Here is a 14,313-nt window from a genome sequence, read left to right as displayed (position 1 = left end):
TATAAGACCTATCAAAACCTTTACATTTCTGCAAAGAATCAAGATAAAAGAGGTCTACTTTTGCTTTCTGTTATTTCAACATAAACCTGGAATAATTTACAGCAGTCTCAGACTGTTCTGCTGTTGGAAAATCAACTCTGATTTTGATAGATGATGATGATGATGATGATGATGATATGAAGATTATTGTTGTTATTATTATTACTACTACTATTGTTGTTGTTTTTATTAAAGACCACAGAATTTTTTCATATATAGTGGAATAACGTAATCAATCATATTACAGCTCTTATAGCAGGATTAGATGGAATGATAAAAAAGCTGGGTATTTCTAAGAACGTCACCTATAAATAGGTGACTGTGCTATATGGCCTGTCTATCATGATTTCAGGATGGACAGTTTCTCTTTCTCCAGTCCGTTTATAATCCGTGTTGTTGCAGGGATCCTTTCCTGTTTCTAGCTCAGCCCAAATATAGAGCTAATCAGGATAACAGTGTCACTTAACACTGTCTTTGGCGTGTTTGGTATGTAGATATTGTACTCACTGGCACAGTAAACTTGTTTGATGCAGGTAAACCATGGATTTTAAAAAACATGGATTAGGTGGTCCCCTCAGCAGGCTCTTGAAGGCTCATGAAACTGCCTCAGGCTCCGACTGTCACTGTGGAATGCACCTGGGTCACTGCTCTGGAAATTGGCACCTGGACCCATGGTCATTCCTAGTTGTTCCTTTGCTTGGAGTCTGATATGTTTGCGTATCAGACCCTTCAAGTCAACTCCAGTTTTGAGGAAGGTGAAGGTCAGGAGTCTTTCTTGCCCTGTCTGAAGCCCTGGAAGAAAATGACCTGCATTTTTCCACCCTGCAGCACTCATTGTTCCGATATTAGAGACCATTCTCATCCATGCCTACTACCAGCAGCACTAGGGATCACATGCTTATTTTGATAAGGTCCCATTTTTATGCACTTTAATTTGTCATATTATCTAACTATGAAAACTCTGAGATACAATAATTTCCAGAAAGAGTTTTTTTACCTGTGTTGCTCTTTTACGTTCCCACAAGTGCCTGTCATTTGTCTGTTTGATGGCAAAGTAAAGAAATGAGTGACCTTTGTTCCATTAAATGTCTACAAACAGGCATCATTTGTGTTTCTACCAGTGTGCATTCATTGTTAAAGGCATTCAGTCCCCCATAATAGCTTGCAGTAATAATTTTTTTCTTCTGCCAAGGCTATGACAGAAGTCAGGTTAAAACAAAGAAAAGCATTGGGGGAAAAAAGGTCTAGGTATTTACACGTTGCTGGGATTTCAGTCTCCTGTAGTTATAGCTATTTCTGGCTCCTGTTTGTAGATATATTTTATTTTTTTATATTTTCTGGCTATAAATCACCAGAAGAAAAATGCAAAAGGTGTAATAATGACTGTATTATCTAGGCAAGATGATGCTTATTTTTCCTCAAGTATGTAGAAGGTATTACAACAGGATCAGTTCTAAGTTGTCTTGCAATTTAGCCCAGACTTTTGGTGTTACGATTATAATTCCTTTTCAGTTTCTGATATCTGCATCAAGCTTCTGGGTCTAAATGCTCAAAATTAAGCTCAAAATTCAATACACTCCATCTTTTTGTGGAGTGCATTCAAATCTAGATGCTTTCTTTGGAGATAACATTTCAGAAAGTACTGGATTCTTTATTTCTGGTGGTCAGGTGCTTTTGAACTGGGTCCACTGAACAGCTGAACTGCTGTTTGAACTTTTGTCTAGTGCTCTCTGTCCTCATCTGTCTCATATTCTATGGATAACAATCTTAGGTTTGTTTCCTTATTGATGAGTATCATTGTTCTGAGGTGAAGTAGCTTTTCCCCCAGCATGACATCTTTCCAGCACACAGAAAGGAGTGGGGTGGATAACCTAATGAGTCATAAGTGTAACAGCCAAATGCTTAATTTGCTGTAATCATGCCAGGTAACAACATTTTCATGTCAGAGAGTGGCAAGGAAATGGAAATGGGGGTATGTTTACTGTGTGAAAGAATCTGCATTTGCATTATTAGAACTGCACTCCCCTGCCCTGAGCTATCAGCTTTCCACTTTATGGTACAATAGAGATCAGCACCACTGCAAAGGTACTTTGTTCTAGTCTTTCAGCAGAAGCAGTACCTGCTGTTACTCGCAAGCAGACAAAATGTCTGCTGTCTGCTGTGGGTATGTATTTGACCAGCAGAACACAGAGAACATCTCTTTGCTGGGGGGGAAGCATGCTGTAATTTACGACCTTAACAAATTCAAAAGAGCTGCTTGGAGACTCCCAAGAGGTCTGTTAGAGTTACCAGGAAGTCATCTGTGTCGTATTTTCTTAGCACACCTAAAAACCTGAGGTGTGTAGAGTGGCACAGAGGGTTTAGCACTATATGAAGATGGCAAGATTTCCACACTGGCTGGGCAATTTTGACAGTCCCCATCAAAACAGATGTGTGATTCTCACTGAAGTCTGTGGCCAGACTTCCAGCTACCGTGAAGATCCAGGACAGAAGGGTTGCAGGCACTTTAGCTAGTTTCCTCTGTCATTTCAAGTGCCTTCTCACAGAGCCTGCATGCACCCTTTTACACACTGAGCAGCAGGTTGGAATACCATATAGACTAAGCCCATTCAGCAGTGGCTTGGGGACAAGCTGTATCTCTCAAGTGGTTGAACCATTGGTGAAGTCTGTTCCTTGATGGCACAGATGGTGCAACTGCCTGAAGCACCAGAAAGTCTGTGCTGGTGCTGTTAGTACCAAAGCACTGCAGCTGGATCCCCACTGACAGAGGACTTGCTCCTGTCATCAAAAGAAGCCTGTCTGAGAGAAGGAATCTTTTACACCCAACAGAAGAGAGGTCTGATGTCATGAAGTCACCAGAGCTGACAAAGGATCACAGTCAAATGTAATGTGTCACAAGTACCAATTAAATGCTTTTACAGTTTAGTGTTTCATAGCCTAGGAGAAAAGAAAGGGTCCAGAGGGCAAACTTTGTTGAATTTACTTTTGGTTTCTCAAGCACATTGTTCTAATGAAGCTGAAGGAGAGCTGCCTTTATGAGTTTTGACTTACAATAGCCTTTGCAATCTTTTGTTGTAGTATTTTCATTTTCCACAGAACATGGCAATTCTTTCCCCTGGAAATGCTAAGCAAGCTATCTATCCAGACAATATATGCAATTCATCTGGAGAAAATGAAGCATTTTAATAACAACCTGCTATAGAGCTCTGACAAAAAAAGTTAGGGTTTTTTGTTCTACTCCATCAATAAGAGCACAAGCACGCAAGAATAAAGCAGAAAGTCATCCTTACTCTGGCAGAATATGGACACGTGAACCCAAATCTGGCCAAAACCAAATAAAAGTAAAAATTAAATGGATAAGTGAATACGGACAATTACAAAAGCCTCTTTTCTTCACCTTGTCATCTGTTTATAAACTCTTGGAACTTAATTCTGTCTAAATTTGCTCCTTACAGAATAGCAGTATTTGGATTTTTCTATCATCAGAGAAAGAACTAGATATGGCTTCGTTTCCACATCTGTGGGCTCTCCTGTGTTGGCCCAATAAATGGGCTTGTTATGTACAACTGAACCTGAAAAAATTAATCTTTTTTTATGTAGGGAGATTCCTTCTAATGAAATTTGCATATAGGGGTAGGAGTTGTCTTTTCCCACATGCAAGATTTTAATGACTCTATAAATCTTCATTTAGAAGTTGTATCTTTAAAATTGATTTAATTGCTTCTTTTTAAATCAAGGGAAGTTTCAGAATAAGGTTACATTTATTCTTTTCCCTGAGGGAAACATGAGAAATAGGAATTTCTCTTGAGTTCCTTCTGCTGCTGGGTGTTTGCTGTTTGTTTCTAGAGCTTTGGCTGAACCACTGATTCTCAAGGTATTGTGGCTGCTGTGCTGGTCACGTGAGGCTCCATGAGGGTCTTGTTGTGGGTTTAAAAATAGTAATAGCGGAGAACCCTGGCTAGCTGGGAATGCCAGACTGATGGGGCAGATACCCAGCAGGATCTGCAAATTGGTTCCAGTAGATCAGTGGCTGATCAGGCAGCAGCAACAAATCACTGAGCTGGTCAGCCACGTGCTTAGTGTGTTGCAAGGCAGATCTCAGTCACTCCAGTGGTTACATTTAACAATTTCACTACTGATCAGTGGCTAAAGTTTGCTTACACTGTCTGAACAGTTGCAAGTTGTCTTTGGCTCAGATGCCAATCAAACACATTGATTGCACATGTCTCTGAGCCTACGGTTACCAGCACAAATTGCTTTGCCATTGTGAAAATCATCTTACAGTCTTCATTTACAGTTGCTGATTGTGGTGTGCTTGCACCTAAATTCCTTGGGACAGGGGAGGATTGTGCCTAGTGCTTGGTGCTGCACAAGACTGCCTGTCACAGGGTGATGTTGGCAGGCTGTGCCAGAAAAGTGCTGAGGCTGCGAACTGTCATCACAAGGTGTCAGTGAACTGAAGGGCAGATACCACTTTGGCAGAGTAGCGAGTCCCTGTATCAGAGACACCAGTCTGATTCCAGTTCGCTGTACAGCCTGGAGCTTGTTCTCTCCACAATAATTTAAGGAGTACAAAAGCTCTTCATCCTGATTGTAAAACAGGATTTTGGACCCACTTGAAACACTGACTCTGATCCAAAACTTCTTTCAGCTGAGCGGTGACAATCAACACAAGTCCCAGATTGAGCCCCACATTAATATCCATGTGAAGGGCAACTTTGTTTCTTTCGGATTCTCAGAACTTCTTGTGTTTGAACTGCAGACATGCCCTTTGAAAAACAGAGATTTATTTATAATTGGCTAGATTTGCAAGCTTGCTTTATTACATTATTTCCTGCCCAGAGTTTCTTAATACTGAATAGAAATTATTATGAAAACTTCTTACTTCAGGGCATTTCCAGGCTAGCAGGGCTAAAGCAGAACCTGTCATTGCTGGTCCAGTTTTATTTCTGGAAAAATCTGCTAAACTGAGCCAAAGTTCAAGTCTACAAGGGGAACACATACACACATAACATTCATGCACGCACTCAGCGAGTTAGTTCCAACTCCTGTTGTGGGACATTCAGCCTGATGCCTTTAAATGATACATGAGAAGTTATTCTGCTAATTTGATGACCATCTTTTTTCTTGCAGTGTCCTGTAAAAATTATTTTGCAAACGTATCTCAGAGTCAGGAATATCCCTGTTTTTCAGTTTTGCCAACTCACTTGCTGTCAGCAGAGTAAAAGGGGGGGGGGGGGGGGGGGGGGGTGTGGAGAATCAAACTCAGCATGAAGTATGGGACGTCAGCCTAAATTGTAATATGGAATCTTTACTTCTGAGCAGAACCATGGTATCTTATGCCAGAAAACAGTACAGGCTCGGCCAACTAGGGATTAGCTGTTATTATTCTGGCTTTTTGTTGCTAACTTTTTTATGCTAAATGCATAAAGAGAATACAAAAATCAGCTCACTTCAGAGGTGGTAAAGAACTGGGCAGGGAGTTGGTACTGGCCTGTGATAGCTCTGCATGATTTGCCTTTGCTTCAGTAAGGGCATTTAACCACAATAGCAATGAGTTTCATAGGAACACCTTTAGAAATACGCAACAGCTTCATCCAAAACCTATTGAACTTGTAAGTGCATTTTCTTGATTTTAACGGGGTTTGGATTAGATTGTCAGGCAACTTAATGGAGCTGCCTTTGACATTTGGTGTGGTAACAATCTGCAGTTCAAGCCTCTGACCGCACTTCAGCAATTTGAAACTAGAAAGATTTCAGGGTGGAAAGTCTGTGCCTCATTACACTCTTTAAGGGGAGAAAGCTTAACTTGTAATAGAAATGAGTATGAGAACTGCTTACTTCAGAACATTTCCAGGCACAACTTGATGCAGTAATCCATTTTCATTCCTGGTGGGGGCTTCCTTCCCAGCTCTTTATGGACTCAAAAAGACTTCATCTCCCTAAACCCCCCAGGATAGATTAAGATCAGGGCTAGAATGCATTGGAAAAGGAAGTTTCCATCCCACAGAAACTTCAGAATTTTGACATTGTTTGTAGTTTCAAACCAGGATGAGGAGTTGACATTTCAAAGCTTTTCAGAGAGCGAAATATTCCCCAGACCTCTGATTCAAAAATGTCGGTATTTTGTTTTGAACTTTGTCCACCAAACCATTATTCTGAGCTGTAGATTAAGAGGTACAATGTCCCTATTCACTGCTGTGCCTACCAAGATGACCAAGCAGTGTCTACCAAGGTGCTTATTTTCATGGTGAATCCTCAAACAACCCTAGTCAGATGAGTGTGCCCATAGGTCAGTGTCTTGACAGAATTTCATAGCTCTGCAGCCCAAGTCAATCTGCTTGTCCTGATAGCTGGGTCTCTCCTAGTGTATTGCATCTTTGGCATCCTTGAGAAGAGTTATTCCAAAACCTCTCTGTTTTGTTCATGTTATGGGTGGATGCTGAAGGAAGCAATTCTACCTTCCTGTTCCTTGCTAACTCTGTACAGATTTCTGGAGGAATGGTCTTATTTTCACCCATACCTTCATCTTTAACAGTCAGCTCTCTGCAGCCTTGATGGAGAGTGAAAATAATTACATATTCTCACCTTGGCTCAGCCAAACCTATGTTTCTTCTGCTTATAGAGGCAAAAGTTATTATTGTCATGAAGTATGTATTTTTTCAGGAGCACTTTAGTATTTCCTTGTCTGAAGTTTGCTTTCGTAACAGTCCAGCCTATATAATGTTTTTGTGTAAGAGCTACTAAAAACTAATATAAGAGATATGGAGTAGTCTTTTTCATTTTAAGGCTTCAGTGACTCCACTGCAAACACTACCAACCTTTTTACTAAATGTAATTACCTCCAAAACATGGAAGAAGGATTTCCTTAGGTAGAAATGGGAGGAAAAAAAAAAGAGAAAGACAGTGAACTTGGGAACATTCACTCATAAGGGGTTTTAATGAAAATTTCATACTTATTCCCAGAGCCCAGAGCTCTGGATATCTATTAAGACTGATAATCTAACAGAGTAAAGCAAAAAGCTCTGCAGAAACCTGGGGAAAAATAGGAAATTTATTTAATTTATTCAAAATTTCTAAGAGCATAAAACTATCTGAAAAACTACTAAGTACAGGAAGATTAAAATACATTTTGTAAATACCAGGTAAGTTTTGGTGTTCACAAGAGGTCTCCATTTTGCCATACTTCCATTCAAAATACAGTATTCCACCAAAGTAATTATTTTTGTGCTATACAGTGACAATGGCTGTCCCACTCAAAAGAGCAGCGAACCTTAATATAACTTCCTTTCACACCTGAGGTTTTCCTGGTGGTTTCCTCTACAAGTTGCAACCCAGCTCCAAATTGCTCAGTTTAGAAATTAACTTTAATCAGAGTACAGGCCATGGCAACATGTGAGCTGATGATTCATAAAATTAAAAAGGCTTTGAAGCAGTAAAAGATAATATTGAAATTGGTTGCCTCATACCTGGATTTAAGATCCAGCCCTTTTTACATCCAGGCAGTTCACATATTCTTCTTGAAATATGTGAAGGCATACAGGTTTGGATATCACTTTAGACTGAACCATTGAGTGAATATAAAATATATGATATGAGCAGATATGAAAGGGAATTCTGACCTTTTCTTTGATATCTGGGTTCCTCAGCAGGACCATGCTCACTGTGGGTACTAGTAAGCTGTAATTCACTTGATGGAAATGTGTCTGATTTGTAGGCATTATGTCATACAGTGTTCAGATCATGAAAGTGATTTTTTTTTATCTTGTCTATATAGAGACATCCATGAAAGCAAAAGTAAACCAGTCTGTGTATATCAAAGGTGGTTCAGCTTCTGTAAGGGTGTTTTTATTCAGAAAAAAACAGACCTAAATCTTACATTGTGGCACTCATAGAATTTAGATATCTATACTTGGATGTTCTGTATGGAGTAGCCACAGACAAGATAATCTTAACTTTGCTTCAGCTATCTAACCATTATTTGTCAGGGTGTTTCTAATGTGATAAAATGTCCCTTGCAATCTTGGTATGACAAGGTTTTCAGGGAAGAGTATAATTTATGCATGCCTGTTACTCCATTAGCCCTCATTAATACCCCTGGAGATGTCATAATATACTGTAGAAGAATAGGAGATTGATCGAGTTCTGACCCAGCAGAAATGAGTAAAGTCAAAGACATTTGATGATAGCTTTCATCAAGTCTGAATCTAAACCTATAATGATTGAAATTAAATTAATTATGCCATCAATATCACAGATAATCAAGGAAACTGCTATTCTGCCACTAGTAAAATAATGTCAAAAAGGGGAATTGAATTACTAAAAGTAAATACTGTTTATTAATCTAAGCCTGCATTTTCACAGGCAAGCGAAAAGGAAGTGTCAAACCCAGAATTACATCTCACCCTAACAGAGTTCTTCAATTCTGCACAAGTAGATTTGCACAGATAAAGAATATTATTCTGAATGTATGAGGGCAAGTTACACAGGCACTTTTATGAGCCTGGATGCTAAGTGCACTATTTGCCTTTACCAGTTTCTAGGACCCAGCTCTCTGAATTAACTGCAAGTCAAAGATGGAGGAAAGTTTAAAGCTGAAATAAACATTTTATTTATAATTACCTGTGTTTATATATACTCTCTGTTTGGCTAAGAGTCATAGCACGAACTCTTTAGAAGTAGAATTTATACACAAATATTTTTCATTGCTTCCTTTGCATGCCAGAATGCTAGAAGGCCTTTCATTTTCTAGTATGTGTAAAGATAATTATACCACTGTATGGACTTGCTTAATTTCTTGGATTCCAATTATTTATGTGCTAAATTCATAACTTGAATGCAGAATTCAAAGTTCAAACAAAAGGCCTACATTAGTACTGTGCTAAATAAATTTATATTCCATTTAATTAATTCTAAATATATTTAATTACAAATTTCTGTTTGATTCTCCAGAGAACTGTAGCTTTTTTGCAAAGTGAGAACTTTTTTCTGGTTTATCTATTCAAGTTCTAAAATCTTGAGCACATAAGCATAAAGCCAGTTTCAGAGCAGGTAATTGCATTTCTGACTCTCAGTTCTTTTGTTTTAACCATTCCCTCCTTCTTTATCAGATCTTTAACAATGTCTGAACACAGGCATTGATAGTGTGGAATGAGATTATTGTCAAACATAAGTAAAACCACATGTTTTTCCCAACTGCATAGCAGGTAAAATTTCACTGACATCTCAGCCATGTTGCTATTTATCTCTGCTGCTCTTTACTTTCATCTATCTGTCTGTTTCCTATCTGTCTTCTTACCTATTTCAGTTATTTTTCTTTGTTAAACTCTAAGAAGTGAAATTCCTGATAGGACTCTGACCAAGAAATGTTCACAATCCCCTAAAAAAACAATCTCCGACAATACTCTTTCCTTTCTCTGGACTGCAAAAGCCATTGAGTACTAACCCGCTCACTATCTCACATCTGAATTCAGTTCAAACTCCCAGCCAGATTTGCTCAGCCTCTTTCATTGCTAAGGTACTTTATGGCCCTCCAGAGATGCTGAGAGAGAACTTTGGCAGTAATTAGTTGCAGAGATGGATCGAGCAGTCAGTAGGTGCTCATGTTGAACTGCACATCTTTCTTTCTCGCCAGATCGTTGGCTGTGACCGCCAGCTGGGAAGCACTGTCAAGGAAGATAACTGTGGGGTCTGCAATGGCGATGGGTCCACCTGCCGGTTGGTTCGAGGCCAGTATAAATCCCAGCTCTCAGCAAATAAATGTAAGCTGTCCCTTCTGTTAAAGCGCCATCTTCCCCTCTTAGTGAAACACACATTTCTTGCAAGCTAGATTGCACCCTACTCTTTCTCGGGCAGCTGGGTGATCATGGTCAGTCTCGTTGTCCCTACAGTTTCTTCCCTCTTGGATTGAATCAGGCTTGCTCTGAGTACAGCTCTAGCTGCGGGTTTGGACAGAGGACTGTGAAAAGGTGTCACCAGTACATTCCCCATCTCAGACAGGTAATTACTTGGGAGGAGTGGGAGAACAGAAAGAGCTGGCTCTACCCACACTGCTCTGGCCGTATTAGCTGGCTAGGCACCGGACTCAGTCCATGCCGCTCTGAACAAAGCGGGTTATGCTGCTCTGTGACAGAGGGGAACCCTGGGGAGATGGTGGTGCCAGCCTGGCACAGCGCTCCCTCCCAGACCTACCAGTGCTCCCTCCCAGACCTACATTCATAGCATGTCGGCCAACTGCTGAGCATGGTGACTCAGTCCTAGGGTGGGCTGAGGTGCCTGTCATCAGGAGGTGCCTGCATGGATGGGTATGAACAGACATGGGCCTTCCTGCACACTGAGTCAGCTTTAACTCAGAGTAGTAAAGCAGCTTCAGAGTGCCCCAGTGGCAGGGTTAGCTTACCCTGAAGCCCAGGCAGGGTTACAGATGGAGCCATATAGATGGTGCTATAAAAGTTTTGGGACAGGAGATAGGGCATGTCTGGTCAGTTTGAAGGAAGGGTAAAAAGGAAGGTGCATTTTCATGCCTGTGTAGGCACACCTAAGGAATCATGTGTGCTGGCCTGCTAACCTGCCCCAGCCCTACTCAGTGGCACTAGAGTTTAATCAGAGCAGGTCTACCATTCTGGAGTACTTTTTCTAGTGCTCAATAGCACATGACCCAAAAGAATCAAAAAGCAGTGCAACACCTGCTGAAGACCGTGTGTGTACACTTGTGGATTCCAGTATAGGTAACATCCAGTTTCTGTGCAGAACAGAGAGAGATGCTTTGTACAAAAACTCTCACTGTCAGAGAATAACTGCTTGGGTACAGAGCACAGCACACAGAGCAGCAGTTAGCACAGTGCACATCTGGGTCTGGGTTTGCTAACTGAGAGGGAGACAGTAGGAGAATAAAAAAGGGAAGGAAGGAAAGAAAGAAGGAAGGAAGGAAGGAAGAGGAAGGAAGGGAGAAAGAAAGAAAATTAATGAAAGAAAGAAAAAGAAAGAAAGGAAGAAATAACTATTTTGTATGAAGGAAGGAAAGGAATAATCCTTATAAAGGTTCCATTGCTGAGGCAGAACTACACATTAGAGGGCAAAGGAAATAATTCACAAAGATTAAGGAATGGAATTTCACCTCATTGTGCAATGTGCATGAACAGATTCAGGAATCTCCAGGCTGCTTGAGACATGATAGTATTTTTTTATATTTTTTTTTGGCAAATGTCTTTTCCTGTAGGAATAATTCATTGTTTTTCAGTTGCTTTGTGGTAAAAAAGATGCTCCTCTATTTTCTACTGGGATAAAGGCACTAATATATTATGCACAGTTTATAAACTAAAATGTTTATAAAATAGCATCCCTACTCACAATGATTTGCTATTAAGTATAAAGAATGCTATAGAGGTAGAACAGATGGCAGAGAGCACAGTCTTAGAGTGAGACAAATGTGAAAAATATGTCATAGAATGGATTGTTCAGGTGCATTTGCATGCAAGTAATTGTTATACAGAACTGAATGATTTTGCATGCACTCCATAAACCACGTAGCATTATTCTCTCCCCTGCTGTAGACATACATGTTGTTATGCAACACAGTATGAGTTTTGAATATATTAAAACTAAGTGCTCCTTTAAATCAGCTTTTCACAATTGCAAAGGCACACTTATGGATCTCCTTCACATATGTGAATTAATATGATGAATTCTTTTTGAGGTTTGCTTCCAAATGGTTTATGTACATGCTGCAAAAATTCAAGATTTCAAATGTTGGAAAGCTTTTAAAAATCTGCTGTTTGGTTTTTGCATTTATCCTCCTCGCACTGTTTGAATACCTGTCACTTTCGCACTTTGTGTCAGCTTCTTGCTTGTTTGTCACTGTAAACACATCTACATAAGTATATCTGGGATCAGGGACTGATTTGTTTGGTAGAATGACTGGATTACATTTGGCTAGTCAATAGCTTAATTCCAAATTATCTCTATAAAATAATCCTCATTTCTCAAGAATTGTGCCTATTTTGTCTGTGGTATGAACAAGGCATGAAAAGCCTATGTAAGCCAGACTGACTTGTGACGTGAAAAAAATCAGAAGGGGCACGTGCAGGAGTGACCAAATATCAGCAGAGGTGTACTGTGGGGTCATGTAGAATTTTTGTTTGCCTAACAGAGCACAGCATTCAATTTTGTAAGGAAACTGTACAGTGACCTTTATTCCAGTGCTGTCCAATTAGTTTCAGAAGTTGTTTGTATCTCAGAACACCCCAGACCCAGTTTTGAGCTAATCATCCTGAATTCATTTTCTCTTGGTGGTCATATCCAGTTCCATTCTCCATGCTGTTTGTATCATGCAGAGGAATAGGAGGACAGTACTAGAAGAAATTCATAGAGCTTTTAAACAGCACTTCCTACAGGAACAGCTTCTTCAGTATTTATAAGGCTAGTACAGATCTCCCAGTGGTCTCGGAAACAGAAGCATAGCAGGGCAGGAGGCAATGTGACATCGAATTCTCTCCAACATTTTTACGAAAAAGAAAGCCCTGTGTCTATGTCTATGATCTTGTTTCTACTTATTAAAAAAAAAAAAAAATAAAGCCACAAAAAGCTTTGTTCATTTCAGAAATATCCTTTTCTCCAAGTCCTATGCTTGGGTGGTTTAATCTTTCTAAGTCTGCAGAAAGTGATACTTTTTTTTATAATACCTCTTTCTGGAAAGGGTGTATGTATCTTCCTGTGGAGATAAGCTAAATGTAATCAGGCTTCTTTGAATTCACCAAGGAGCTAAAAAGTTCATCCCATAATTGGTGGATGAATTCTGCTGATCACCTTTTGTGAAGGTAGTATTTCTGTAAAAGAGGATTGACATCTACTAGTGAAGTAGATTAATTTTAAAAGAGAAATGTAGAAATTGCTGTGCTGAGGCAGAATAGATATTTATCTGATTACTTTTGCCATGGTTGTCAAAAATAGTTACAGTTCCAGATTTCCATTGAACATCATTAATAATGGGGAAATAGAAACAACTCAATTTTTCATCATGAGAACTGACAGTTAGACCATTTGGACAAAATCCAAATTCAAAATCCAAAACCAGAAGAAACTGATCTCTCACAGGAACCTGAGGTATGTAACTAATACATAACCTTTTCCTAAATCCTTGCACTTTCTTCACATCCCTGGGCCACTGTCCTCCCAGTTACCTGGGACTCTCCCTTGCTTCCCTATGCATCTTCTCTGGAGGAAACTACCTGCACATTAACATCCTTTGTGCCCCTTCAGAGTGCTCTACGTGGCTGCTCCGCAATCTGCCTCTCTGCTTATTGTTGTAGTGAGCTGTGACTAAATACTGCTATGCTTACTTCCACATGTCTCTTCACAGGAAATGTTTCCTTCTTATCACTTTTAACCTCAGGAAATTATTCTTCAATCCCTACTGCTTCTGCTTTGTGAGAGCAGGAAGCACTGTGATAAGCATAAATCCCCCAGAGCTTTGCAGTTCACGTAAAGTGTGCTAGGATTTCAAATGGAGAGCAACAAGATCAGGTGAAATACAGTCCTAGCAATACCTTGGGGCAGAAAAGACATGCTAAGATTATATGATATGTAAGCTTGCATGATCTTTAAACTGTCTGATTTTTCTCTGATGTATCAGTGAGTTGTTAACTCTAGCCCAGAGCTCATAGCTGAGAGATGGTCAAATATAATAATGACATGGGACTATCTTTAAATAAGACTTGTAAAAATATGATTAATATTTTTTTAAAAATTGAAGTTACTGTTTTCCCTGACTCACTCCAATAAGAGTGATATATATACAGCAAAATTGTATGTCAAACTCATGGACTTTGTTCCCCAAAATGAATAAAATGTATTTATCCCAATTGGGTATCTTGAATATGAGCACCAGAATGATACCAATAAAATCAGCATTAGAATATCAATATTCAATTAATTTTGTAAGACTTGAATATTTGTCTTTTCAAATAGAAAATTTTAATTCTGATAGAAATGAAAAACGTCAATCATTGCTAATTAATGTGGTATCAGAGACGTATATGAACAGAATGTGTGTTGAATAGACTTTAACCCCAGTGTTACAGAAGTCTTAGGAGACTGAAAATTCTGGATAGGTTGAGGAAACATAACCAGTCAGATTTTGAAAATGAAGATAAGGTTCAGAGGAATCTGGGCACATGAACAGGCTTTATCTTCACACGGCTCTTGTGACAGTTTTATGAGATTGCCTACATTTGGCACCTCACTTCTGCAATATTAAGAGGCCACAAAAGTATGAAT

At 39.5% G+C, this 14,313-nt stretch overlaps 1 protein-coding gene across 1 annotated transcript in view; it reads left to right on the top strand.

The window, feature by feature from the left end:
- ADAMTSL1 (ADAMTS like 1) overlaps positions 1-14,313 on the top strand; it is a 191,095-nt gene that overhangs the window by 48,663 nt on the left and 128,119 nt on the right. The window contains exon 5 of the mRNA XM_056325134.1: positions 9,674-9,800. Coding sequence (XP_056181109.1) covers positions 9,674-9,800 — 127 coding nt within the window. The remainder of the gene's footprint in view (positions 1-9,673; positions 9,801-14,313) is intronic.

Source organism: Falco biarmicus, chromosome Z, assembly GCF_023638135.1.
Source record: "Falco biarmicus isolate bFalBia1 chromosome Z, bFalBia1.pri, whole genome shotgun sequence".
Lineage (NCBI taxonomy): Eukaryota > Metazoa > Chordata > Aves > Falconiformes > Falconidae > Falco > Falco biarmicus.
Note: the sequence above shows the minus strand (reverse complement) of the source record. Positions and strands in the feature narration are given on the sequence as shown.